The sequence below is a fragment of the Enhydra lutris genome, unplaced genomic scaffold (assembly GCF_002288905.1).
Source record: "Enhydra lutris kenyoni isolate GAN:26980312 unplaced genomic scaffold, ASM228890v2 scaffoldscaffold30, whole genome shotgun sequence".
In the NCBI taxonomy this organism is placed as follows: Eukaryota; Metazoa; Chordata; class Mammalia; order Carnivora; family Mustelidae; genus Enhydra; species Enhydra lutris.
In genome coordinates, this window is record NW_019154114.1 from 18,574,779 (window position 1) to 18,602,742 (window position 27,964).

Sequence of the window (27,964 nt, forward strand, 5' to 3'; positions counted from 1 at the left end):
ATTTTTATTGCACAACATTTATTAGGATTTTGCTGTCAAGATTAAACTTATAGACAGGAACATGCACAGTCCTCAAGTGTAGAGATCAGCGAGTTTTTAATATGCGTGCTCCCTGGGGACTCGTCACTCCACTCGAGATATAAGAACACCAGGCAGAAGCCGAGGGGCGCTCCTGGGATTTCGTCTCACAAACCCATGGTTCTCATCCTTTCAGACGCCTAAAACCCCACTACAGAAAAGCATGGACAAGCTGGGGAAGCAGCTGACACTTTTCTCATTTGCCATCATTGGTGAGTGCGGCATCTGCACTGGGTCCAGGGGACGGAGGGGAGCTGTCCTGAGTGGGCATGGCCGTTTCTCAGACACCTGCTGCTGACGTGGGTGAGGACCGAGGGATGGGACCAGAGACTCTGATAGTGCCAAGAGGTTTCTATCTCAGCCCCGGTTAACCGTGCCGCACAGCCCGACACTGTAATGGCTTCCCTGGTCAAGGTGTATTTCTTGCTCACACCACAGTCCGCGGGCACGTTCCTGATGGAGTGGCTTTCTGGGTAGGTCCCCTCCAATCACCAACTGGGGGTCCCAGGCCCCGCCCATAGGATGGCTCATCCCTCCCTCCTGGTCCTCAGAGGCTGGCTGCTCTCCTTACTTGTTTGTCCAGCAGGTGGACAAAGCCCGAGCAGAGGCTGGTGTGGGAAACGTTTAAGGCATGAGGTCATCACCTTGGCCTGTTGCCCATTCTTGATTGGCCAGAATGGAGTCACGTGGCCTATGTAACCGCAGAGGAGGCTGGGAGGTGTGGCTTAGCAGTGCACCAGCCATATTCCTAGGCTACTGAGCAGTCTGTGCCTGGGCTTGTGCTCCTTGGACTTTGGCAGCACAGCAGGCAGCACCAACATGATGCTGCTGACCTAACTGTGGGTCTCAAGCCTGAATATCCCCATAGGGCCGCCCCGGCCCCTTCACCGGCTGCTTCCTCCTATCTCCTGCTCTGGCTTTGATTCTGTGGTCTTCATTCCCAGCTTTAAGAATCCACCGGGTCCTGGCCCAGGGCTCATTCTCAGTCAACACTTGTTGAGTGGATGGGTTCATAAAGGAACCCACAAACCATGGCCCGTGGCACAGGCAGTGATGAGAGGCGGGACCAGTGAGTCTCCCTAAAACTGTGGAGCCAGAGAAAGCTCGTGGGAGAAACAGCCGTCCCTCCAAGAAGCACTTCTGCTTTGCCTCGGGCCACCCAGATGCATGAACTCGTTGACTGAGTGTCATGTGACCTGCTGGTCGCTGGGATACAGTCGGGGGCTACAAAGTTGGATCAGACACAGCTTCTGCCCTCTGAAGTACCCCAGGCCAGTAAGACAGAGACATGTGAACAAACGTGACACTCAGGTCAGTCTTGAGTAGGGGAGTTGGAAGGTTCTGAGGGGAATGTGACATTAAACGGGGTCTTGCAGGCTATGTAGGAGTTTGCCAAGTGAAAAAAGAGGGAACCAAGCATTCCAGGCAGAGCACAGGGTATGATCAAAGGCATGGAGGGGAATTGCACTTCTCTGCAACTTCTCGAGGTAGGAAATGTAGCAGAGAGGCTGAGAAGAGGTGGTGTGGGGTGAGAGCTTTCAACCCTGTCGTGCTGGGGACAGACCTGCTCGCCCTTTCTTCCTCGGGCACCCCTTCACAAAATCCCAGCATCTTGTCGCCTCTCCAGATTTCAGATTTGGATTTAAGTGCTCCGAATTGGCTAAATCACTAGCTTCACTGTTTTGAGGTAGCTCTCTGCCTTCTTCCCTCATTCCCACCCTGTTTTGTCCTGGAGCCGTAATGAAAGACGGGTTTTATCTTCACCTGCCAAGTCCGATCTCTACTAGTGGGGGTCTGAGCTGTGACTGCCTTTTGAGGCCATGCTTCTCCTTGGTTGCAAGGAGGACTGACAGATTCGTGATGGCTGTCATGGACACAAGTGGGGAAAGAGACCTGTGCATTGCCTTTCACTGGCCATCCTTGGGGCTGCATATCGGCCAGGCGTCTTTGGGAGAGTAGAAGGTCCACGCGGTCCTGGCTGCCTGGAGGACCACCTCCCGGAGGCCTCTTTTACTCTCTAGTATGAGGACTGGAAACCATGACTCCTGGACCAAATTGAGTTTGCCACCTGATTTTGTATAGCCCACAAGCCAAGAGTATTCTTTTTCTTTCTTTCTTTTTTTTTTTTTTAAGATTTTATTTGTTTCTCTGACAGAGAGTGCACATGAGCAGAGGGAGGGGCAGAGGGAGAGGGAGAAGCAGGCTCCCCACTGAACAGGGAGCCAGATGCGGGGCTCGATCCCAGGACCCCGGGATCATGACCTGAGCCGAAGGCAGATGCTTCACTGAGCCCCCCAGGTGCCCTTAACAGATACTTTAAGAGCTGTTCCAGGAGGGTGGGTGTTTTGGAACGGGGTTCCGTCGATCCCTGCAGGGCCCACGGGGGAGACGCGGGAGAGACGTGGCGGGCTGGTCCGTGCTTGAGAACCAGCTTTCCCGGGAGAGGAACGTTTGCCAGGCTCCCTGCTGTAAATACCCTCCACAGGGCCACTTTCCAGCTGCCCGTGGACTAAAGTCACATAGTGTGAGTTTGGGAAGCGATGTGCTGCACCAGCCCTTAGGGGCCCTGTGGGCAGGGGCGGGGCCCAGCGTCCAGGGCTGCAGGGTCGGCACCCGCCCCTGTTTCTGATAGACTTGCCCCTCTAGTCTCTACGTCTGGATTCACTGGGGTTCCAGCTGACATTTCATCTGCCTACCGCCGCTAACTGCTGCACATAAAAAAGGTAGCTAATAAATCAGATCTTGTCACACCCCCCAACACACACACCCCCTACACACGTGCACACACCACTGCCACCCAGCGTGCAGGCTGCCCTGGCTCCCTGTTCCCTCCGACATGAAGCAGGTCTCTGAGGCTCAACAGGTGACCCCACCCACCTTCCCACCTCCTCCCACCCCTCCCACCCAGTCGTAGCTGTGGGCTGGGAGCAGTGCTGAGCCTTCAAGAGGATGGTTGCCTCTTAAATCCTGAAACAGCTCTTCCAGGAACACATGGGCCCTATCCCCACCTGACAGATACGGAAACTTTCCCCCATTGCCGGAATGGCCTGCATGTTTTCCTGGATCCCAGTATGACTCCCAGCTCTTCTCTGACCCGAGGGTCCCTGTCTGGCAGGGTCTGCGTGTCCTGGGCCTGGCACTGTGCCTGCTGTTAGGAACCACTGGGTAAATGATGAGGGAGGAAAGGGAAAAGGGAATTTGTTTAATGGTGAACACGGCAGGACACAGCCCTGTAAGCCCCAGGCCCATCTGCCACATCCCACAGCATGGGGGGTGTCCCCGCTCATGGGGCACCCGGGGAGAGTGGGGGAGTCCCCTGTAAACATTTGCAAACAGCCCGAGAGGCACTAACCGGTGGACGGCTGATCGTTTCCCTCTTGAACTTAACCTGGCTTGGTCCTTGCCTAAAAAAGCGGAAGGATTGGGGCGCCTGGGTGGCTCAGTGGGTTAAGCCGCTGCCTTCGGCTCAGGTCATGATCCCAGGTCCTGGGTTCAAGCCCCACATCGGGCTTTCTGCTCAACAGGGAGCCTGCTTCCTCCTCTCTCTCTGCCTGCCTCTCTGCCTACTTGTGATTTCTCTCTGTCAAATAAATAAATTAAAAAATCTTTAAAAAAAAAAAAAGCGGAAGGATTCTTTCTGGCGGAGGGGCTGGTCTGGAAGAGAAACAGGAGGGTGGGTCTGATACTGAAGGTTCTTACTTGTCGTCTGTGCACACATTCCCGGAACTCTTCTCAGGGACGGCGTCTGCAACACAGTTGCGTGTGTGCGGGTATACGCGCAGGTGCGAGTGTGCGCCCGTGGGTGCGCGTGTGCGCGTGCTCACACAGGCTTCTTTCTCTTCCCCAGGCCTGATCGCGCTCGCCGGCTGGTTGCAGGGCAAGCAGCCCCTCAGCATGTTCACGATCGGGGTCAGGTAAGGGCGCCGCGCCGGCCTGCTCTCGCCAGGGCGGCGGGGAAGGTGGGCAGGCGGGGGGAGCGGGACCCCGGCCCTGGGCTCGTCGGGAGCTGAATCAGTTTGCGGGCTGGTGGGGAGAGTACGTGCGAATGGGTCAAGTGAACGTTGATCGAATCACAACTCACAGTCAAGCCTACGAAGGAAGCAACTGCAGAGAGTGAAAGGGAGGTGGGAAGAGCCCTGTCCTGGGAAGGTGGCCACAGAGGGTGCTCCGAGCGGCGGGAGCGGAGACGAGGCGGAGCCCCCTGGAGAAGGCGGGAAGGGGGTTCAGCCGGGAGCGTCCCACCATGGCAGGCGGTGGGACTGAGCTGTGGGCGTCTGAGGACACCAGGAGGGACTGGCCGGGCTCCAGGAGCACAACCACACAGTGGAGTCCGCTAGGGGACACACAGCAAGCCGGTGAGGGCCCCTTTCCTCCTGATTCTAAATGATCCATCAGAGCCCTCCAGACGGCATGCTGGACCGTCACTACTACTGGAAATGCGTTGTCCGTTCTTGACGTAGACCCAGGAGCTGACAGGGCTGTGAGCCCTAGCCGGCGGCAGCCCACAGAGGGCTCGGCGGCGTGGGCAGCTGGCTGCGCGGTGGGGTGTGGGGTTCGAGGCCAGGACAGGCCTCCTGGAAGAGTGGGTCGTTGTAGATGAGCCGTCCCGGACATCAGCCTGAGGACGGAAGGGTCCTGGGGGAAGCTTGTTCAGGAGCAGTCGCCGGTGCCCTGCCTTGGCGGGTCTGGGGTGGGCGCTGACGCTCTGCATTCCGGACAAGCTCCCTGGGGTGCTGTTGCCGCTCTAAGTGGTGACCCAGCTGGGGCTCCCGTAAGAGGCAGGGCCAGGGAAGAAGGCTGAGCCCCTGACAGGAGTGCTCAGGTGACTTAGCCTTCAGAGGCAGGTGTGGTGGCGGAGGGACAGAGGAGCCTGAGCCCTTGGGGGGAGGGTGGGGGGGTCGACTCCCAGAATAAGAGCACTCGGAAGCCATGACACCTAAGAACCTCCCCCAAATAACGGTGCATTCCGTCCCCATCTTAGAAACTGTGGAAACTCCTATGAGTCAAGACAACTATTCAGTATTTCCAAGTAAATAACAGAAAAGGCCTCCATGTCCATCCCTGCCCGCCCTGCCCAGGGCCATTTGCTGGTCCCTCCTGGTTCCCGGTCTCCGAGCCCCGCCCCGTCACTTCTCCCACTAGACCCGTGGTGTGCTGGCCATTCAGAGGAAATTTCCTCTGTCCGTTTCCCTTGTGACTTTGAAAAGATGAAGATTCTTCGTGGCACCTGCTGCTCAAAGTCCCTGGGTCAGAAGGTAGAAACAGCTGGAGAGCTAGTGAGGAAGAGATTCTCGAAAAGAAGTAACACGAGAATTGTTCTTTTAAACACTTTATCCTAATTCTCCCTGCCTCAGGTGACATCCAAGATGATCCAAAGTATACTCGCTTTTCCGGGTCCGAGCTAATCTTTATTAGTTTGTGGATTAATTTTTTATTATTATGCAAGCATCCAAGTACATGCAGAAAGGCCCTGCCCACACCACATGGGGGGAAGGTCCTCGTCCCAGCCCTCTGCAAATGTTTGCTCAGCTAGTCTTGTCAGCCTGGGCCATAAAACCTAGGAAGCCTTCTTGCTGTCCCCATAGAAACTGGGCACAGTCCCTTGACCAAATTCAGTAACCTTGGTTCATATAACTTGCCCTTGAATGCTCCGTTGTTTCCGGAGAAGAGGGCCACCGTTCACAAACCGTTTCTTTGATTCTAAGACGCGCTTTCTTTTTTTCATGCTTTAACGTCTCCGAGGTCAGACCGCTTCTCACAGGCGAGCAGATAAGAGCACCGTGTGCTTAATTAAGTGGCAGCATTTTTTACTTTCTGGGCGGTGCACAGATAATCGTGCCCTTGACCGTCCGCCATGTCTTAGCTTTGATGAAGTAGGGCAGCCACGTGGGACGCGGCCAGGCTTTCTGGCGCTGAAGCCCGCCCGTGGAGCGCTCGCCGGACATGCGCAGGCCTCTCCCGCGTTTTTGTGCTTTGCAGATCTTGCATTTTTCACAACATCAAGGTCTGTAGCACACCTGTGTTGAGTACGTCCACGGGGCCATTTTCCCCAAGAGAATTAGGTCATTTCACATCTCTGTGTCGTATTTTGGTAACTCTCATAATATCTGAAAGTTTCTCGTTGTTATTTTTTATGGTGACCTGTGATCAGTGACACGGTGTACTGACAGCCCGGGTGATCGTCAGCATTTTTTAGCAACAAAGTATTTCTAAATTAAATGACACACGTTGGGTTTTTAGACACGGCGGTCTTGCACACTTGATAGAGGGCGGTACCGTGTAAACATAACACTTATGTGCACGGGGGACCAAAAGGTTCGTTTACTTGCTTTATTGGGACGGTTGCTTTATGGCAGGGGGCTGGAACTGAACCTGTGGAACTGGGGGTGTGCCTCAATTCACCCCTCCCTGTTTGTCCAGCAAATATTTGCTGAGTGCCTACCGGGCTTTGCTGGATGTCCTGGTGCAGAGGGTGAGCTGTGGTGGGATGTGGATGGCGACGCTCCCCCACGGCTCTGCCCCGAGGCACCAAACCTCTCCAGTCTGGCCCCAAAACTCTTCTGCCTCCCCCACTGGCCCGAAGTCAGTCAGGAGCCCCACACCAGCCCTTTGCCTCATCCACGCCTGCAGGTGCGGAATGGGGAACCAGTCTACCATGAAGCTCTGGAAGCAGATTTGAGGCAAAAAGACCCTCCTTAATGTCCCATCACCTGCTGACAAACTGCCCACGAGAAGGGAGCCGCCGCTTTTACCCCAATTCAAATTCCCGAGGGAGAATCTCACCGGTCCAGCTGGGGTCACGTGTTCTCTTCTGATGCAATCAGCCTTGGCAGTGGGAGGGTGTGGTCCCACGTACAGAAAGAGTTGGAGGATAATAATGAAATGAACAGGCACCCAAACAGCTTTGCTACAATAGTCAAAGGCACAGCTTTGTCACCACCTCCTTCAACCTCGATTTCCTTGTCTGGCTCCCTTACCAGGAAGTGTCCAAACAATAGACCAGTGAAAAGTGAAATTCAGGGGACTCAGAGGACCCTCTGAACCAAAAAATTCCACTTCCCACTTACTAATTCTGGAAATTCCTTTCAAAGGATCCAAAGACCTTTCTCTTTAATAAATGACAGTAATTTAAGTGCACAAGTGCTTAAAGGGGCAAAACAACCGAGAGGCTAATTTATGCTAAAGTGTGGATGTCTGTTAGGGAAGGCCCGTTCCCAGGAGCAGGTTTTGCCACAGGAGAACTCAGAGCCATGGATGCCGGAGGAGACAGGTGCATCATGGAATTGGGAACAGAGACTAGATGGGGACACTGGGGACATGAGAGACATGCCTCACTGGGTCAAACTGTTGGCGACCCCAGCTGGGATTCATGTCATCCTTCAGTGCTTATGTTAAAGGTGACCCGTCTGGCCTTTTGATCCAGCCTGGCTGTGGCTGCCATTCCCGAGGGTCTGCCCATCGTCGTCACAGTTACGCTGGTCCTGGGAGTGCTGCGGATGGCCAAGAAGCGAGTCATCGTGAAGAAGTTACCCATCGTGGAGACCCTGGGTGAGGGACCCTGCTGGTTGGGATCTTGTATATGGGATGGAAGGGGTGGCGGTTCGGCCCCGGCGTTTGACCTGGGGTTGTCTCGTGCTAGGTTGCTGCAATGTCATCTGTTCGGATAAGACGGGGACTCTGACCACCAATGAGATGACCGTCACCCAGCTGGTGACATCCGATGGGCTCCATGCTGAGGTGAGCCCCGGGCCGCCGTGCATGGTGCCAGACGGACCTTTTCCTTCCTAAAAGTACACGGAACCTTCCAGGAAGCAACAAGGAAGAAACAAAAATGAGTTACTGTACGGTTTCCTTGCTACCGACAGCAAGTTAAGGGAGTGAACTTTATTTTTGGTGACTGTCATGTAATAACAAGCTCATTACATGCTGCAGAAGCAAAGGAACAGTTGCCCGTAACCGCCTGTGATAAATGAACCATGATGGTCCCTTTTGGGTTTTTCCACTCTCCCCCCTGTGGCTCTGGCACAGTTGTAGGCTCCCTGAACGTGCCGTCTTGTGTCCTGCAGAACTTGCAGGCAAAGGTGTCCGCAGTGACATCTTGCCGGCCAGCGCCTGTTTTTGTAAACAGAGTTTGGTTGGCTGGATGCCACGCCCTTCGGTTTACCTGTCGTCCGTCCTGGCTCCCTTGGTGCCCCCCCCACCCCCGTCACAGGGCCGCATGGTCCTGTCATATCTCGGGGGCTGCAAAGGCTTATGTATCCGCCCTCTGGCTGCCTGAGGGCAGGTTTGCCGCCCTCTGTTGGTGCACGTGCCGGGGACATCTTCATGCTTGACCTCTTGTTGGTGTGTAGGATTCTGTCCCTGGGGTGGGTCCCCCAGGAGAGAGATGATGGGACAATTGCGGGGGGAGTATCTTACCACACATGGTGACATCGTCCCCGTGGCCTCACCCTGCAGGTCAGCGGAGTTGGGTATAACGGCGACGGCTCCGTCTGTCTCTTACCCTCAAAGGAAGTCCTGAAGCGGTTCAGCAACGTCTCGGTGGGGAGGTTAGTGGAGGTGAGTGTCAGGAGCCCCGCGGCGGTAACACACCTTAAATAGGAGCGGACGGGATTCCCTCCAAGCAGAGGGCCAGCTGGGTCTGGGTGACACCGGGGCCACACTCCAGGGGACAGGTGTCCCAGTAACAGGTGAAGACATGAGGGGAGTGTCGAGCTAGAGCCTCTGTCCTCCTCGCTGCCTGCTGGAGGGGCTTCCCCGAGACGCCTGCCTGGAGAAGGTGCTCATCCAATGTGCGACAGCAAGCCTGGTCTCGTCACTCATCAGAACGGTATCACCCGCCCTCGTGCCGCCCGCATGCCAGGTGTCCTCTGAGGCCCGAATCCAGACGTGGTCTCGGGCTCGTAGAAGTGATGAGCGCGCCCGGGGTCACCCGCAGTGAGGGAGGGAGCTGGGATCCACCCTCCATGCTCTCTTTGTGTTTATTTCCTTTTTTTTTTTTTTTAATTATAATTTTTAGTTGAAACATCAAGTTCTGCAGCACAGAATTCACCCCCTTGAAGTGTAGGGGTCAGTGGTTTTAGTCCCTTCTCGAAGTTTGCAGCCACCGCTGCGTCTAATTTCAGGACACTTCGTCACCCCCCGCGGACACCCGTACCCGTCCGCCTCCCCGCCCCCGTGATGCTGCCTTACGAGGGCCTCGTGACGACCAGCCCCCAGGGTTCAGTGAAGATTGACAGTGGAAGGGTGGGGACTCTGATGTATTTTGAAGAGTAAACCCTGTCCCTTGCCCCCAGGTCAGCCCCGCCCCCAAAATGGGTCCAGCCTTCAGCGTGTGACTGAGCCCAGGACCCCAAGGGGTGCCGGTTCCCAATCTGAACTACAGACATTCAGAAAACCCCTCCTTTCAGGCAGGCTGTGTGGCCAACAACGCCGTCCTCAGAAAGAACGCCGTGATGGGACAGCCCACGGAAGGCGCACTGATCGCGCTGGCCATGAAGGTAGGGACCTCTGGCGGTCTGCGCCGGGAGCTCTTGCACTTGGGGCTGACGTAGAGATAGAATTCGAGCTCATGTCTGAGCAGATGAAGAATGGGGAAGCTTAGTAGTACCAGGAGAGAGTGACCCCAAACGTCCTCAGGCAGTTACTGACATGCCACGTGGCTCTGGGACATTCTCTGGCCACCCTTCCTGGCAATCCCTGTGCCCCATGGCTCAGACGCCAGGGAGGTGCTGGGGGGACAGACAGAGGAGGGCAAGCCACCTCGTGGGCCCCAAGCCCCCCTTCAGGAAGACCCTTCCTATGAGCGCATCCAACTGATTGCAGGGCTCTGAGGTCAGACCCCGGGTCTGCGACTCAGCAGAAATGCCCCCATGGAGCACCCAGTGCCATAGGCAGAACGGCTGTCCCCGCTGCCGCAGGGGTGGGCAGTGGGGCGGGACACCAGAAACTGTTCCCAAGGACCAAGCTGGTTCTGTCCCTGAATGAGAGAAACGAGACCTTTCTTCTCCCGATGGGACATTTCTTTTGAAAGCAAATGGCCCTTCTCTGTGAGCTCAGCGCTTGGATTCTCACCTGCCGGTCACGGTCTGAATCATGAATAATTTAAGGGGACGGGGCTTTGCATAGAGACGCGTTTAGCATGACTCACCAGAAGCCCGTGTGTTACCATCCTAGATGGACTTAAGTGATATTAAAGATTCATACGTGAGAAAAAAAGAGATTCCATTCAGTTCGGAGCAAAAATGGATGTCAGCACGATGCAGCCCCAAGAACGAGGTGAGTTTGCTTCTCTGCCCCTCCTCACCCTCCCTCCTGCACCTCAAAGAAAGGAGAATGGAGGCACCAGGGAGGAGAGTTGAAACTCCCAGCTTCTACGGAGTTGAAATCCGTGAATGGTGACTGCAAGTAGAGCTTTATCGTGGGTTCTCCGAGATCTTTTCCTAAAACAGTAGTTCTCCAAGTGGGGTTCCTGGGCCACCAGGATCCCCTGGGAATTCGTGTAAAATGCAGATTCTCAGGCTCCACCCAGGACCTTGGAGTCAGAAATATCAGGAGTGCAGGGCGCCCTGGGTGGTTCCCAAGTTGAGCATTTGACTCTGGGTTTTGGCTCAGATCATGATCTCAGGGTCGTGAGATCGGCCCCGTGTCGGACTCTGAGCCCCGTGTGGAGTCTGCTTGAGATTTCTTCCCCTCCCTCTCTGTCCCCCTCTGCGCCTCCCCCAGCTCGCAATCTCTGTCTCTCAGATACACACACACACACACACACACACACACACACACACACACTCTTTAAAAAGAAGATCAGGAGTAGAGCCAGGAACCTGCATTTGCGGGGCATTTTGACAAACGCTCCCGCCGCTAACAGTGACCATCTTGCTAACTTGGGGGTCCTTTTTCCACACCCTGGTGCTGAGTTCTTTACAGGTACAAGCACCTTTGATCGTCACCAGGTAGGGACAGTCTTTCCTTCCGGAAGGGGGATCAGGAGGTGCGTCCCAGCACCCAGCACAGTTCGCATCACACGTGTGCACATGGTCACGCGTGTTGTGCCCTGCTCTGAGTGACCCGAACATACACCAAACCCCTCACGGCTCTCCCTGTGTGGGGATGACAGCTGACTTCTTTTTCCCCTTTTTTTCTTTTTTAAGCTTCTGTAGCTTTTCAGATTTTCAGATAAAAGGCTTTGGGATTTGTTTTTTCCCCCCTAAGTTTTCGGTATCGTCTTCCACCTTTTTCTCCAGCCCTGTACGCCTCTCTGCGCTTTCCAGAACCTTCACATCTTGCTCTTGGGAGACTTCTCTGTTGTTCAGGGTTGGGGGCGGCGTGGCCAGCGCATTCCGGGCCTTTGCTGTGAGCAGATGGGCGCGTGACTCCTTCCTGCTGAAAAGGGGTTACAGATTTTTTTAAATGCTTTAATGCCTTCACATCTTTTTTTTTCTCCCTAAAGACAATGGTATTATAATCTCATTGAAATAAATGAAGGAAATGTGACTTTAAAAATGAGAGGTCTTTATAATTCTGCTCCTCTCTCCTGACCCGTCACCCCCCCAGCAGTCCGGGATAGAATATTCCAGGTCCTAAATGGGCACACAGCAACGTACGGGGTGGTTTTAAAACCAGGTCATGCTGGAGACAGTGCTTGTAATTTGCTGTTTTCCCCCGACGGTGAGGTCTCAGACACCTTCCCGTATCCGTTCACACGAGCTCATTCCGGCCCGGCATCGGCACGCAGGCTCTGTGCCCACGCAGGGGACAGAGTGTCACCCACAGTGGCACCGCGCCTTCTGCGCCAAGCTACTGTCCACGGCAGCCAGAGCCACAGTCCGCAGAGGATGGTGGGGGTTGTTCGGGTCCCTTTAGGGAGCCCCGTGCGGCCGCGAACAGAACAGGAACCACACCTGCCGTTAAAGCAGACACACCAGCGCGCAGTCCCCGACGCACGGGCGTGACGGTGCCTGGGCTACGAGCGGTTCACGAAATGCCCGGGATGCCGTCCGTGACATCGGCAGGGGACATCAGAGAGGCGGGTGCGGGTCAAAGATCCGCCTGGATCCTGCCCTGGGCTGCTGGTGTCCCATCGCCAGGCTTTCCCCTCGTTTATCCAGCCTGTGCTGTGCTGTGCTGTGCTGGTGAGCGGGACGCTCCGCGAGAAACAGCCCCGCCGGCAGCCTCTCCGTGGGCACGAGGGGACGGTCACCGAGAGCCGAGGCATCCGGTGACAGGGGCTTTCTTTTCTTTTCCAAGGACCAGGAGGACATTTACTTCATGAAGGGGGCCTTTGAAGAGGTGATTAACTACTGCACCACGTACAACAACGGAGGCATCCCTCTGCCGCTGACACCCCAACAGCGAGCCTTCTACCAGCAGGAGGAGAAGAAGATGGGGACACTCGGCCTGCGTGGTCAGTACCTTCAGTCCCCAGCCCCGAGATTTAAGCAAGGGCGACACTGACTTTTCAAGCGCACGAATGCAGGGGTTTTGGTAAGGGGAGGGAGGGGACGGCCGTCGGGCGGTGCGTGATGGGAGTAAGGCAAGCGTGGAACTAACGGGCAGATGAGAAACAGGCCGCTCTCACAGTGCCCGCTCCGGGAGCACAGCGCTCAGGAGTCAAGGCCAGGACGAGCCAGCAGCCGGAGCCTGTCACCCGCAGTGCCCTCCTGCGCGTGTCCTGCCCCTGCAGCCGCTCCCCGAAAAGGGCAGACGGCAAGAGCAGAGACCAGAAGAGCTGCTGGGCACGTGCCACGGCACCCCCACTTGCAGCTCTCCTTCCCGCCTCTCTCGCTGGAGCGAGGCTGGGCTTGACGCCACCAGCGGACAAAAGTCTCACTTTCTGCGGGTCAGGTTGTCTCTGTTTCTGTCTCGGGGCCAGCCGTGCACAGCTGCTGCCCCGCGCGGGCCAGCCGAGCCCCGGGGAGCCCCACGCAGGCGAGGCGGATGTGGGACGCAGAGCGGCCGGGCTGACGGGGGACTTCGCGGCCCCCCTGGCCCCCCGTGGACCTTCTGTGCCTCTTGGTCTCTCCTCAGTGCTGGCCCTCGCTTCTGGGCCCGAGCTGGGGAGCCTGACTTTTCTGGGGCTCGTCGGCATCATCGACCCTCCGAGGGCTGGCGTGAAGGAGGCCGTGCATTTGCTCTGCCAGTCGGGCGTGTCGGTGAAGATGATCACGGGGGACGGGCTGGAGACCGCCTCCGCCATAGGTCAGTGGGCAGGGCGGGCGGCGTGTCCGGTCGGCGCATGGTGACCGTGAGCTTCGAGGACCGGCACTCCGCCTTCAGAGAGCTGGCCCTAAAACGTGGGCCGGTCCTCCGAAGGGGAGAGCCTTTGTGTCCACTGTCAACGTCCTGCGGCCCGGGGGCTTTCATCCTCGAGCTTATGTCCTTGTCCCAAGCAGCATCATTCCCGTGTTCACTTCTGGGGTGGTTTCTGCCACCAGCCGTGAGACCTTGGCAAGTCACTGAGCCACTCTGACCTCCAGGCTCTTCGCCCGCAGCGGGCCGGCCGCACCCTTCCTATCACTACACTTCCTGCCGGAATGAGGGTCACACCTTGCTGTGCTCCCCGCTCTGTCTCAAGGCCCATGGCCTATGAAAAGATCAGAGAGTCCAGAATCAGACAAAACCACATCTGGTTCCAACACCACCCGTCGCCCACTCCGCAACCTTGGGGAAGCCCCTTCCCTCCCTTTCCTTGGCTTTAAAGCAGGGTGCACGAGCCCTCTGTTGCCGGTTAATTCCGTGTGACACAGCAGGTGCGCGGTGGGTGGCAGCCATCACTCTGTGTGGCCCAGGCAGGGACTGGGGTCAGGAAGGTGCAGAGGGGGGCGGCACGGGAGCAGCCTCAGGCTTGGGAGTCAGCGCTCAGACGGCTTCTCCGCCCCCGCAGGAAGGAGCATCGGCCTGTGCAACGGGAAGCTGAAGGCCATGTCCGGGGACGAGGTGGAGAACATGGAGCAGGAAGAGCTGGCTGACTGCGTCGGGAAGGTGGGGTCCTCCTGGGGGGGGTCTCGCTGTGGGGAGGAGGGAGAGTTTTAGCCCCAAGGTCACGGACTCTGCCCTTCTGTGACCCCATGCCCAGGTGTCTGTCTTCTTCAGGACCAGCCCGAAGCACAAGCTCAAAATCATAAAGGTGAGCTGGGAGCCTTGTGGGTCCGTCAGGGCCAGCGCGGGACAGTGGCGGGGGCTCTGGTCTGGGTGGTCCAGGGCCCAAGCTGGCGGGACCCTCGGCCGTACCCAAACTGGGGTAGGAGCACGGGTGACCTTGGCCACGTACACCAAAAACAGGAGCCGGAACGGGGTGGTGCAGAGGGAGAAAGGAAAAGCAGCTGACCTCTGTTAGCCGAGCAATCTTTGGCGTTATTCTTGTTAGTTGCCTCCAGGCCTCAGTTTCCCCATCTGTAAATGGGGGGGGAGGGGATAGTATGAATGACATTAGCTGGTAACAAGGCCGGTGAGAGGAACAGAGGAGGCCAGGCTCTGGAGCGCCCGGCACAGTGCCCGGCCCACAGCGGGTGCCCAGCAGAGTGGACACGGTCTGCTGCCCATGTGGGGAAGGGGGCCCCGCCGCATCGCTGGCCCCCCGCGTGTGCGCATCCGAAGATGTGCTCTGTGGCCTGGGCTGTTTGATCCTCGATGCTCTTGGTGGGGCGGGGGTGTAGTTCTAGGGAACAAGTCTGCGTGCGCGGTATTCCCTAGAGCAAACATGAAGACTTACTGGCCGCCACGTGGTTTCAGGGGAAAGTGGTAGACCTGTCTGTTGGTGGAGAGGGAGCCCGACACCTGCTGTCGCAGTGTGGCTCTCACAGAGGAGGGACGGTTGTCCCCACTCTGCAGATGGAGGAGCTCAGTCTGAGAGGTTCAGGGCCTGCTGAGCTCCACGGGGTGCCGGCGCGGCTGGGACTCGGAGTCTGGCCAGCTGACTCCAGAGGGGGCCTCTGCTGTTGGCCATGCAGAGGGAGAGGCAGAGCATCCTGAGGGAAGAAGGAAGGTTCTGGAAGGGCTGCAGCCTCCACTCGCCTCTTTTTTCCAAAGGCTTTGCAGGAATGTGGAGCGATCGTGGCCATGACAGGGGACGGGGTAAATGACGCTGTCGCCCTCAAGTCTGCGGACATCGGGATCGCCATGGGGCAGACGGGGACGGACGTTAGCAAAGAGGCCGCCAACATGGTCCTGGTGAACGATGACTTCTCAGCCATCATGTGAGTTGCTCCGCAGGTGGGGTTTTTAGGGGCAGAAACGCATGGCGTAACCAGCTGCCCACCCCGGGGATCCGTCGTGCTGGGAGATGGGTGTCCCAGCTCACGTAGCACCCGGGGCGGGGGCTGCTGCAGACACATGCGAGCGAACCCTTCTGTAGCCCGAGGGTGCAGCGGAGGGAAAGCCAGGACCGGGCGCTCGCAGAGGCGCGTGCCCGTGCGGTCGCTGCCGCACCGTTTGGGGGAAATCCTAGACCACCCTGGCTGCCAACAGCGGGAGCGGGAGCACGAGGAGGCCAGACCCGGAGACGCTCACCCCGTGGTGCTAAACGTGTGGTTTGAGTCTGGGGTCGTGCTCGTGTGGACACGGACGCTTCAGGCGCGTGTGAGCTCCAGCTGCCAGGATGACAGAGTACCTGTTTTCCTCACCTTTTTTTGTTTCCTTAAAAAAACTGCCTGCCCTCTAGATCTGATTTTGATTCGTTCTAATGAAATCTTTCCTTCTAAGTGAACTGAAGTCATTGGGGGTGGGAGAAGATATCAAGGATCTGAACAAAGACTGACGTTGGCTGTGATTTCGGACTCTGCAGAAGGAATCTTTTCTTTACAAATGGGTTCACTGTAGCGATCCTTAGTGTCCTTCCCCCGTCGTGTGGGGGGGGGTCACAAGATGCAGTTAGTAAGTAAATCTGTCATTTTTACTTTTGCAAAAAACTTTAGTAGAAAAAAAGATTGGGCAGTTTTCTGCATTCATGCCTCCAGATCGTTTTTTTAAAGGCTTCTGCAGAGTTTTCTAGAAATACAATAGATGATGTTTCCAGCTTCCCAATTCTCGCCCCGTGCCACGCGTGCCCCAGCAGCTCAGGAGCAGGTCTGGGTTTGGTTGGTTTTGCTGTGTCTCTTGTGGGACTCCCCGAGGTAGGTTTGTCGCTTCAGGAGTCCCAGGCTCGGGCGGGAGAGTAATCCAGTTTGGGGGCAGAAGGGGGATCGTGGCTCACGGTCCAGTCCCCAGCGCCGGCTGGTGCCGATCAGGACATCGTCGTCCTCCGCGGGCATGTCCTTGAGCAGCGAAACGGGAAGGGGCACCTGAGCATGAGGCCATCCCTGCTGACAGCATCGTGAATAAACGCTTTCTCTCTCGCAGGAATGCAGTGGAGGAAGGCAAAGGGATTTTTCACAACATCAAAAACTTTGTCCGGTTCCAGCTGAGCACGTAAGTCAAGGCCCGCAGCCCCCAGTGGTGGCAGGTGCTGCGCACGCGTCTGGTGAGCCGCCATCGACCATGCCGCTTGTGTCCCCGCAGGAGCATCTCGGCCCTGAGCCTCATCACTCTGTCCACCGTGTGCGACCTGCCCAGCCCCCTCAATGCCATGCAGATCCTGTGGATCAACATCATCATGGATGGGCCACCCGCACAGAGGTGAGGCGCCGGGCGGGCGGCCAGAACTGCGCCCCGGAGTGTGGGTGCAGTCACTGTCCCCAGGAGTCCCAGAGAAGTTGACTGCGGTGCAGGGGAGGAAGCACCTGCCTGGGCAGCCAGGGTCTGTGAGGGATGCTCCTGCGCAGCTCCAAAGCTCTGTGCCTCTCGTGAGGTCACCACCTCCAAGAAGTCCTCCCTGATTACCCTAACAGCAGCCTCCTGGCTCTCAATCACCGTACCTTGCTTTGTTTCTCCCCGGAGGAGAAAATATACATGTATGTCCTTGTCCTTGCTTATCTGATTCCGATCCAGCTCCCCTTGGACAAGGTTTGTGATGTTGTTCCCGTCAGTCTCCCCAGCTCCTAGAACGGTGCCTGGCACACAGCAGCTGGTCAGCGAGTCGCTGGCCGGCTGAGAAGGGAGCGTGAGGTGGGCTGAAAGGTGCAGAAGGACCACCTCTGCACACAGCGCGTCGTTCCATCCGACTGCAGCTGACTCGCATCCCGTTACCGACGTTCACTCGGTGGCACTGGTTACAGCTGCCGGCGGCAAGAGCCCTACTCAGTCCCCCTGGGCCCAGCGGGAGGGCACCTCTTCAACATGTGGGGAGCAGGGCCAGCAGTGAAGGGGCCCCCAGCCCACTTACTCCTCAGCGCCCCCCGCACTGCCTCCTGCTGGTCTAGCCCCAATACTGCCGTTTCACAGTCCCCAGGAGGCAGGTGTCCCTCCGTCACTGGGGGCTCTGCGGTGGGCAGGGCCTGGATCCCATTTCTCTAGCCCACTGGGGCGTCCCCTTGTGATGGACGTTACCTGAGCACGAGAGGGGACCTGGGGTGGTTCCAGGACCGTGGTGTGGCCGGTTCTGGGGTAGGGGGGGTCTTCCTTCACGGTGCTCAGGGATGGTGGAGGGAAGGGCTGCCCGTGGGGTCCAGGCTGGGGGTGGAGGTCACCGTGGAAGGGGCTGGCAGTTAGGGAGGGGACAGAGGATGTGAAGGGAGGCTAATAGAGAAGTCCCTGTGAGCGCAGGACTGGCCCAGGCTTGGGTGGACCGCCTGGAGGGGCTGGGCCCCCTACCCACCAGCCCCCCGACCTCCCAGCCGGTGGTGCCCGGGGAGCCGACCGGAGGGCCTGGAAGGTTCGGCCTCTGCCTGGCTGGCTGAAGTGTCCCTTCTCAGTGATTTACGTCCGGGCGCCCGTGTTGTGTTCCGAGTAGCTTGGGGGTAGAGCCCGTGGACAGAGACGCCCTCCAGCAGCCACCGCGGAACGTCAAGGACACCATCCTCAGTAGAGCCCTCATCCTCAAGACCCTCCTGTCGGCAGCCGTCATCATCAGCGGGACACTCTTTATCTTCTGGAAAGAGGTGAGGCCGGTCCTCACGGACTCGCTAAGCCACTATTCTCTAAGCCCCTGATGGGGGAGACTCAGGCCATGGGTGTGGACGGTCCCTGCCCGGCCATGGGGCTCAGTCTCCAACAGGGGAGACACGTGTATGCGTACAGGGGGCCGTCCTGGAGGGAAGGCAGGGGATCAGGACCCCACTGTGGGGGGCAGGTAGCAGGACAGGAGGCCGCCCAGGCATGGACCAGGAATGAGAGTTTATTCTAAACGGGACCTGAGGCAGTTTTCCATCCCGGAAACAATGAAATTTCCTAGGAAGGAAGGACGGGACGTTTGTTCCCTGGAGATGATCACTTGTGGGAACTTACTGGTCCCCTTCTGGTGTAGTGCTCGGACTGGAGAACCAGGCAGGTGCCACATGCACCAAGGGGGACGGGACACTGGGTCCCCACAGATTCTCAGTTTTTCTGAGCCTCCCCCGCTAGAGGAATGGCCTTGTTTTTCCCCAAATTCTCACCTGCCAGGGAAGGTGGGGATTGTCTACCTCATGCAGCCTGTGTGCACCCCTGGTGGGGAAGGGGACCCAGGCCCTCCAGGACTCGCACAGCGGTCCTGAGCACAGGGACCCAACAGCAGCCTCCTCCGCTCCGGGACCTGAGGGAAACGCAGACTCCTGGGTGCCTACCAGGACTCCGAGTCAGGCTCTAACTCACCGTACCCGCCCCCCCGCCCCCAGGAAGGTCCTTTGCTGGACCAGGGTTCTGTGCAAAGCCCAGGCAGGACGGGCTCATCGCCACCTCCCCGGGTAAGGGGGAAGTTCGGTGCGAACAGGAGTCCCTCTCACCTGCGGCTCCAGGCCCGACCCAGAGGTGTCGAGGGAAGTGAGCTCTGCCTCCCTTCCGAGCAGCCACACCAGAGCCGGGGAGGGTCTCCATCCCCTCCCTTCTTCTGGGAAGGGACCTTCTGCTCCGTGGGTGTGGCTGTAGCAAAGTCACCTCCCAGGATGCAAGGTCACCTGCTAGAGAAAGGAACATTCCCTTTATCTGTGCAAGGTTTCGGCTTGGGTGTGGGGGGCAGCCCAAGTTCCCGAGGACGGGCTGCTGGCCGCTCTAGCGGCCGGGGCTGGCTTGGGTAGGGGGGTGGGTCTGAGCCACGTGTCCCCTGTGACAGCAGCTGCCTCCAGCCCGAGGGGGAGGTCCTGGTCAGTTCCCAAGAAAGCTGCTCACTGCTGCTGGCGGGGGTGGGGGGGGTTAGGAGGGTGGGGGGGGTTAGGAGGGTGGGGGGTGACGCCCACCCTGGAGCTGCTGCAGCCTCTGCTTCTTGGTGAAGGTCGAGTTCGTTGTGGGAAACGCACGGCCTTCCCGGACCCCCTCCTCCCGTGCCTGTGTTCCAGATCCCCGCAGACAAGGCCAGCACCCCACGCACCACAACCATGACCTTCACCTGCTTTGTGTTCTTTGACCTCTTCAACGCCTTGACCTGCCGCTCTCAGGTGAGCCCCCAGCTATGCTCCCTCCCGGCCCTTCAGGACCCCGGGCTGTTCTCAGTGGGAAGCGCTGAGCCGACAAGGTGTCCTCCCCCTCCTGCAGACCAAGCTGATAGTTGAGATCGGTTTTCTCCGGAACCGCATGTTCCTGTACTCGGTGCTGGGGTCCGTTCTGGGGCAGCTGGCCGTGATCTACATCCCGCCCCTGCAGAAGGTCTTCCAGACGGAGAACCTGGGCGCTCTCGGTGAGTGGCCGTGAGGACGGGCCTGCGGGGGCCAGCACCTGTCCCCGCCCCCATCTGCCTGCACACTCGGAGGGGGGGCCCGAGGGGGAGGGTGACAGAATACTGAGGGAACCAGAGAAGAGGTACCTCCCCAGAGAGGACGACCGAAGGGAGGGGACGTGGCCTCCTGGCCCCTTGTCCCCAGGTGGGCGGCTCCGAGCACACACGGCATAGACAGCAAGGGCGGGGGGCTGCGCCATGGTGGGCGAGTCTGGGCTCCGTCTGTCCCCACTGGCAGTGGACTGGTATGTCTCGGACGCCCACTCACCTCACGACAGGGAGCAAATCGCCTAGTAGCTCTTGCTGGAAAAGACAGGAACTGAGGCCCACGGCTGTCCCCCACCTGAGCACACCTGTCCTGGCCTCCGCCCAGGCTGACCACAGGTCCAAGCTCTCTGTAAGACGCCCAGAGTGACCTGTGCGCCTCTGCCTGCAGCTGAGAGGACTGTGAACACAAATGGGAAAAGGGGACAGTCAGGAGGAGGAGGTTTAAGCTGCGGCTTTGACACGTCCCTGGGTCAGGACATAGGTCAGCGGTGGGGGACACGAGAGCCCTGGACCCTTGGGCCAGACTGGGGACCGTCTGCTCGCTTTTCCCCAAAATCTAACGGCAGGGTCCATGTGGGTCCCCGCCAAGTGCCCTACAGCTACAGACAAGAAGTAAGAACTTCAGCGGCTGGTCCTCTCTGCAGGGTCTAAGTCCGCTTTACCAAGGCTAACGGCTGGGGTGAGGTTGGTGGGGCCCCGTGTCTGTGCTGGGTTATTGGCAACAGGGACCCAGGGAAGGTTCGGACAGTAAGACACCGTGCGGTCAGGGGCGGCTCTAGGGACTGACCCACTGGAATGAGTCAGGGTGGGCCGCCCTGGGAGCCCGGAGCGGGGGGTCAGGGTGTCTGCCCTCAGGACAGCTGGGAGGAGGGTCAGGGTGCTCTGCCAGCTCAAGTGGGTGCCACACCCCGCCCCCAGCCCGGGACCACCTGGAAGGACCGGGTGGTCTGCGTGGAGCTGGCTCTGCCACATGTAGGTCCCTGGGTTGAAGCCATCTGCTCCCAGGAAGGGAAGGGTCTGGCCCTCAACTCCCCGGGTCCTCCCCCCTCACCTCTGGGGTCCCTGTGACTGAAGACAAAAGGGAGGGAGGAGCGCCCCGGGCTGAGGCTCCTGTGAGCTGGCTGGCAGCGCCCCTTCGGGGCAGAGGCCTGCGGCAGTGGTGACTCCTTTCTTCCTCCCCCTTCCGGCAGATTTGCTGCTTTTAACCGGACTGGCCTCATCTGTGTTCATCGTGTCCGAGCTCCTCAAACTCTGTGAAAAATTCTTCTCCAGAGCCAGGAAAGCCCAGACTCACGCAGATCACATCTAGGGGACCCGGCTGTGTGAAATCCTAAATCATCTCTATTTGACGGGACCGTGGCCCTTCCCCCGGCCCCTAGCCAGAGGGACGCTGCCAGGACACGGAGCGCTGGGCGTCTCCTTCGCCTCTGCGGCTCAGCCAACCCGGGCATGCGTCCGTCCCCATCTCTGCCCCCGGGGACAGGCCCCGAGCAGAGCACCCGGAAACAGCTACTTATTAAACCGCGGTGACTTGTATGAACCACGGCTGCATCCAGAGTGTGTCCCCACAGCTCCCGGGTGAGGAAGATCAGGGGTCCAGCCCCAGGGCCGGAGCTTCTGGTCGCCCGAGGGCCACCTCCCCTCCATCACCTCAACCCTCAGGAGGGGGATCTGAGGCATTTTGTAGAAGCTGCGCCCACGCCTGGTCCACTTTCTCCCTCCAAGCATCCAGACGGGAAATCTGATGCCACTTCTGGAAACCCACAAAGCCTGTTTTTCATGACCACATCCGGGGTGACCCACGGTCCCACTCTGAGTGGCATGAACCAGACCCATTCTTTGAAGGGGAACAGTAAAGGGCCTTTACCTCCAGGCCCGGGACCCAGAGCATCTCCCAGCTGCCTGAGGACGAGCCCCAGGACTTTTGGTAAAGATGGTGGAGCGGGGAGGGCGGGAGCCAGGCAGGAAGTGGCCACGGAGGAGCAGCGCCTGTGAAAGGAGCCACAGCTGTCCCCAGCACCCACTGCCGCCAGGTATTAGGGAGAGGGAGGGACACAGACCTGTCGGAAGAGGCCGGCACACCTGACTGTGAGGGCTGGCAGCTCCGGAGCGTGCCGACAGGGACTCCTTCCTTCTCCGACATCCCAGGCCTTTCTCTTAAGCCTTCAACTGGTTAGATGAGGGTCACCACGTTCTGGAGGCCACAGCCGCGATCCAGAGCCAACGGACTGGAATGTGGAGCCCACCTAAAAAGTCTCTCACGGGAACAGCTAGACTGGTGCTTGGTCAAACAGCTGGGCACCAGAGCCTGCCCGAATAGAGAAAAGTAACCGGCTGCCTGGGCCAGACCAGGGGCAGGGAGGTCCGAGTGGACCCCTGCAGCTCCCAGGCAAAGTTCAGATTCCTCAGAAGGAAGATGCATGGTCTGGGGTCACTATCCTCCCCCCACCCTGCCGTGACCCCCACTAGTGACCCCAGAGCTAAATGCGGAGACGCACGGGTGCCATCCCACCACAAAGATGATCGAGGGCGCGGCCTGGAGAGGAAGGCATTCAGACAGGGGTGATGGCCACCCAGCAGCTGCCCAGCCCTGCTAACTCCTGAGCAGGGCAGGCCAACTCTGGCCTCCCCCACAGCCTGGGGCACACCGGGGTCGGATTCAGGGGCCCTTCCCAGCACCATGTTGCCCCTTAAATCATTAAGAAGAACCAGGGTCGACTGATACTTGCAGTAACAGCATCAAAAGGTAACTCCTAGTCTTTACTACCGCCCAGAAATCCCTAAATAAAATGCCATACAGAACAGCCCCCGGTAGACTATCCGTGTAAAAGATAAAATAATTACTACTAGTACCAGGGACAGGTGAGATCTTGCTAACCAAGACCCCAACTGCGGACCGTAAAGTAAAATGCATAAATCAGATTACAAGCAAATGTAAGCCGTCTTTTCACCAAAATGCAGCAGACCTGAACACCTTTGAAGCAACTGAGCTTGACTCACATTTCTAGGACATGTACCCATCAGCAGCGGAGGGACAGTGACCAAAATAAAAACAGGAAACAGCAGAAAGCAGGGGAGTCCAAGATTTTTGATTTTGGACAAAAATCATATCAAAAGCTAGTTCCTCGAAGATACCAATACAATGGCCAGTCTTGCTAGAGGGTTAGCCAAAGGAAAAAGAGACAGATGGCTCATGTTGGGAAGGACGGTGGCTGATCACGACGGCTCCCTGAAGATACTCCAGCAGGAATCCTGAGAACCTCAGGCGCAGAAATTCAACAGGTTAAATAAACCAATTCCGTGAAAACCACAGACAACTGCAACACGTTACTATGCAGTGATCTGATTAGTCCCCAGACTTCTAAGGTCAGTGACGTAGTTTAAACCGTTCCCCCAAAAAGGAAATCTTGTGACACTGGACACCAATCCGAAAGCAAGTTAATGAAGAAAACATCATTTCAATAAATGCTGTTGGAACACCGAGAAAGCCACCCTCGACTCAAGCCCCCTGCCTTCCACAAAAACGAACTCAAAGTGAGCCACAGATGAAAACCCAGAAGAAAAAGAGGGAAAAAGTCTTTGGGATCTAGGATTCGGCAGAGTTTGTAGACATGACCCCGCGAGACCATCCCTAAAAGATAAGAGAAACAGTAAATATGTCGTAGTGGAATTACTGGGTCCTGTGGTAATTCTGGTTTTTTTTTTTTTTTTTTTTTAAAGACATCTATTTATTTATTTGACAGAGAGAGAGAGAGAGAGAGATCACAAGTAGGCAGAGAGGCAGAGAGAGAGGAGGAAGCAGGCTCCCCGCCGAGCAGAGAGCCCAATGCGGGGCTCGATGCCAGGACCCTGAGACCATGACCTGAGCTGAAGGCAGAGGCTTTAACCCACTGAGCCACCCAGGTGCCCAGGTAATTCTGATTTTAACTTTCTGAGGAACCAATGAAAATGAAAACACTAATTCAAAAAGGTATTTGCCCCCGTGTTTATTGCAGCATTATTTATAATGGCCAAAATGTGAAAGCAGCCTCTGGTCCATCCACAGATGAGTGGACACAGAAAATGTGGTATACATCCAAAGGAGTATCACTCAGCCATAGAGAGAAGGAGACCTTGTCCCCCCCCTTTTGGAGAGTGAGCACGTGTGCTCAATGGGAGGGGGTTGGGGGGCACAGAAGGAAAGAGCGCGGGCATCTTAAGCAGACTCCTCACCCAGCACGGGCCCGATGGGGGGCTCAATCTTCCCACCCTGAGAGCACGATCTAAGCTGAAATCAAGAGTTGGGACACTTAACCGACTGAGCCACCCAGGTACCCCGAGAACATTACCCAGCTATAAAAAGAATGAGATCTTAGGGCGCCTGGGTGGCTCAGCTGGTGAAGCCTCTGCCTTCAGCTCAGGTCATGATCCCAGGGTCCTGGGATCGAGCTCATGTCTGGCTCCCTGCTCAGCAGGGGGTCTCCCTGTCCCTCCCTCCATACTCATGCTCTAATAAACAAATGAAATCTTAAAAAAGGAGCTCTTGCCATCTGCAGAAACACGGACCCAGCAAGTATAACGCGACGTGAAATAAGAGAAAGATGCCGACCGATTCTGCTCCTACGTGCCACCTCAGAAACAAAGCAAATGAACAAGGAAAAACACAGACAAACCAAAAACAGACTCTTACCTATAGAGAACACACGGTTCTCTATAGGTTACCAGAGGGGAGGTGGTGGGCCCAAAGGCACATACAGCAGTGCGAAAACCACCCCCACACCGTAGCTTCGCTGCATTTAATGAACACTGAGAAATACGTAGGATTGTTGAATCATTATACTGTACGCCTGCAACTAGTAACACTAAATAACACCTGAATAAAAAATAATTGTTTCAGGGACGCCCGGGTGGCTCAGTGGGTTAAGCCTCTGCCTTCAGCTCAGGTCATCGGGCTCTGCTCCGCGGGGAGCCTGCTTCCTCCTCTCTCTCTGCCTGCTTGTGATCTCTGTCTGCTGTTGTCTCTACTTGTGATCTCTCTCTCTGTCAAAACCTTAACAAATTGCTTCAAAATGCAGGAAAAAAAAATTTCACCCAAAATAAAACATTTTGCCCAGAAAAGTCATTATTTAAGAGAATGAAAAAAAAAAAACCAGACTGAACAAATATTTTCAAATCTCACACTCAAAAGACTTTGATCCGGACTATTTTTTAAAAACTTAAAATCTAACACTGATAAAACAACAGGAAGAGGGCGAAAGTCTGGAACGAGTCTTCACCGGCGAGGACGAAGGGTACGTCCGCACAGGAAGTGACGTTCCGCCTCAGCCCACAAGGAGGCGCGCCGCACACCGGTCGAAGCAGCTGTGCCCGCGGCCAGGACACCTGCGAGGCGCGGAGGAGCTGGGAGCCCCCACCCCCGTGCTGCTGGAGGGCGGAGGGCCCCGGCCAGGCTCCGCAGAGCAGGCGGACCCCGTGTCCTGTCAGGTTCAACCCACGCTTAGTAGGTGACCAGCAACGCCCTCCCAGGGACGGACCCCCGCGCGCACAAAAGTCCCCCAGCGGCGAGAGGAGCGGACACAGGCGCGGACGTGTGGCATCCTGGGGGGGGGGGGTCTCCCGGCTGCCGCGCTGAGTGACAAACCCGTCTTACTGGTCACGTACCACATGGCCCCACTGACCTCCCGTTGTCTAAGTGACAACGACGGTGACGGAGAACGGTTCAGGGTTCGGGGACGTGTCTACAAGCAGGGGAGCAGAAGAAGTTTGGGGGGCGGTGGAACAGGGCCCAGCAGTGGTAGCGACGGTTACCGGCCTCTATACCCGGGTTTCACTGGTGGTGCCGGCGGTCCCCAAGGCGCCCCCAGGCCTGGTGATTCTCTAGAAGGACTGACGAAGAGGAGGCCCGGGAGCTCTGCTCCTGGACCACTCCCAGCTCTGACCCTTGGCGGCTCAGATCCGCATCCTTCCCCGGCCCGAGCCTCACCAACAGTGCGACGGGCTTCATGAGTTCCGTCCTTCTAGCGAGTTGTCCGACCCGACGCTAACGCCAGGGACCCTCTGAACGATCGGTGGGTGTCGGAAGGCCTGGGCGGCTTTGCCATCTGGAGGACTGTGCCCTTAGCCTTGACCTTGCCCAAAAGCAGGTGCTATGGGAAAACCAGCGGCGTTCGAGCAAGGCGGGCTGCTGAGCCGAGACGGCTGTACCAACGCCAGTGGCCCGGTTTGGGAAACAGCTGGGAACGGGGAAGACACCGTCATTAGGGGAAGCTGGGGGAGGGGTCCACGGGAACTCCCCCGACTCGTTCCACAACCTGCATCAGTCGAAATTATTTCAAAGTTTGTAAGGAAAAAAAAAAAAAAGACTCAGAAAAATCGAGCTAAGGTCACCAGGCAAACACACACACGGGAGCGACACAGTGTCAGACAAGATGAAAATCGAGGCCAAAAGCATCAGGCGAGACCAGGAAGAGGATTTAACAAGATGCAGTCGCCACTGAAACTCGAGCGGGCCAGACACACGCCACACAGCGCCCGGTCGCAGAGGCCACACGGCGAGGGGAGGGATGGAGGGAAGCGTCTGGGACGTCCAGGTGGAGGCCAACCGGCCACGTGTAAGAACACGGCGAACACCCGGTTCTCCGAATCACCCGTCAACAAAGTGAAAACTGACACCACCATCTGTACGAGAATTCTCCAGCGCACGGAAGTTTAAAACTCTGGGGTCTAGGGGCGCCTGGGGGGCTCAGTGGGTTAAGCCTCTGCCTTTGGCTCAGGTCATGATCCCAGGGTCCTGGGATCGAGCCCCGCATCGGGCTCTCTGCTCAGCAGGGAGCCTGCTCCCTCCTCTCTCTCTGCCTGCCTCTCTGCCTACTTGTGATCTCTGTCAAATAAATAAATAAAATATTTTAAAAAAATTAAAAAAGGAAAAGACACCACAGTTGAGGCCATGAAGTCCAGCTGACACTTCCTTCACAAGACGTCTCCCTCCATGGAGAGTGTCAGGGTTAAAAAAAAAAACATAAAAATGAAAAAAATAAAACTCTGGGGTCTAAGTGGAAGTCGGAGTAAGAACCACACACACAGGCCTCTCGGACCGACGCGGTGCCGGCGAAGAAGGCCGAGCTGGCGGAAGACAGTAACGTTCTACTTACCTACTTTCACTCTTTTGTATTGAGTAACTTGACAACCGACTCTGATTTGAAAAATAAGCGGGAGGAGATGCTATGAACGTGAAATTAACTTAAGCAAAACTGGTACAACGTCATGTAGGAAAAGTAACAGCAATTAAAGACCCACAACTACAGAAGATTTCACGTATTTCGGTCAATCCTACATACCGTAATTTGAAGACTTATATTAAGTGAAAGACCTACCAGGACATTTAAAAATCAGGGGCGCCTGTGCGGCTCAGTGGGTTAAGCATCTGCCTTTGGCTCAGGTCATGATCTCAGGGTCCTGGGATCAAGCCCAGAGTTGGACTCCCTGCTCAGCGGGGAACCTGTTTCTCCCTCTCCCACTCCCCCTCCCACCACCACCACTCCTGCATTTTAATAAATAAATCTTTTCTAAAAATTTAAAAATCGTTGGAATGAACCCCAGCAGAGGTTTAAACCCACCCAAATGATAAGAGACCTGGACGAGGTTCTGAAGACCTCACCCCTCCTGCCCACCAAACCAAAAAGTTCCCGATGAATTTGACCCAGACCTCAAAGGACTTCCTTTTGCTTTTTTTCTAGAACCTGCCGAAAAGCCAAGTTCTAAATTCTTTCTGTAAGGCTGGCACAATTTAAATTTAATTCTAAAATCAGAACCAAACAAAACTACAGACCAACCCCTTTGTACACACGGCTACAAAAGTACAGAGCACAGACCCACGGAATTCGCATGTTCGAAGCGTGTCAGTTAACACACAGACGTGGCTCAGTGTCTGGCGCACTACTCCTTGGTATCCCTCATTAAAAAACTGAATCAGGGGCGTCTGGGTGGCTCAGTGGGTTAAAGCCTCTGCCTTCAGCTCAGGTCCTGATCCCAGGGTCCTGGGATTGAGCCCCGCATCAGGCTCTCTGCTCAGCAGGGAGCCTGCTTCCTCCTCTCTCTCTCTGCCTGCCTCTCTGCCTACTTGTGATCTCTGTCTGTCCT

At 56.9% G+C, this 27,964-nt stretch overlaps 1 protein-coding gene and 1 long non-coding RNA gene across 2 annotated transcripts in view; one reads left to right on the plus strand and one right to left on the minus strand.

Moving 5' to 3' along the window:
- Positions 1 to 21,923, plus strand: part of LOC111152906 (ATPase secretory pathway Ca2+ transporting 2) — a 59,292-nt gene extending 37,369 nt beyond the window's left edge. Inside the window, exons 10-27 of the mRNA XM_022511639.1 lie at positions 215 to 290; positions 3,926 to 3,992; positions 7,502 to 7,626; positions 7,718 to 7,815; positions 8,536 to 8,637; positions 9,489 to 9,578; positions 10,255 to 10,356; positions 12,325 to 12,481; positions 13,105 to 13,275; positions 13,961 to 14,058; positions 14,153 to 14,203; positions 15,106 to 15,272; positions 16,414 to 16,482; positions 16,573 to 16,689; positions 17,903 to 18,050; positions 19,422 to 19,520; positions 19,618 to 19,759; positions 21,037 to 21,923. Of these exons, the coding sequence (XP_022367347.1) occupies positions 215 to 290; positions 3,926 to 3,992; positions 7,502 to 7,626; positions 7,718 to 7,815; positions 8,536 to 8,637; positions 9,489 to 9,578; positions 10,255 to 10,356; positions 12,325 to 12,481; positions 13,105 to 13,275; positions 13,961 to 14,058; positions 14,153 to 14,203; positions 15,106 to 15,272; positions 16,414 to 16,482; positions 16,573 to 16,689; positions 17,903 to 18,050; positions 19,422 to 19,520; positions 19,618 to 19,759; positions 21,037 to 21,155 (1,998 nt within the window). The 3' untranslated portion in view covers positions 21,156 to 21,923. The remainder of the gene's footprint in view (positions 1 to 214; positions 291 to 3,925; positions 3,993 to 7,501; positions 7,627 to 7,717; positions 7,816 to 8,535; positions 8,638 to 9,488; positions 9,579 to 10,254; positions 10,357 to 12,324; positions 12,482 to 13,104; positions 13,276 to 13,960; positions 14,059 to 14,152; positions 14,204 to 15,105; positions 15,273 to 16,413; positions 16,483 to 16,572; positions 16,690 to 17,902; positions 18,051 to 19,421; positions 19,521 to 19,617; positions 19,760 to 21,036) is intronic.
- On the minus strand, positions 18,492 to 19,679 carry LOC111152907. The gene is made up of 3 exons (XR_002640968.1): positions 19,472 to 19,679; positions 18,873 to 19,043; positions 18,492 to 18,682 (listed from the first exon to the last, which is right to left on the minus strand). It is a non-coding gene; the product is annotated as an uncharacterized LOC111152907 (long non-coding RNA).
- Positions 21,924 to 27,964: the final 6,041 nt, after the last annotated feature.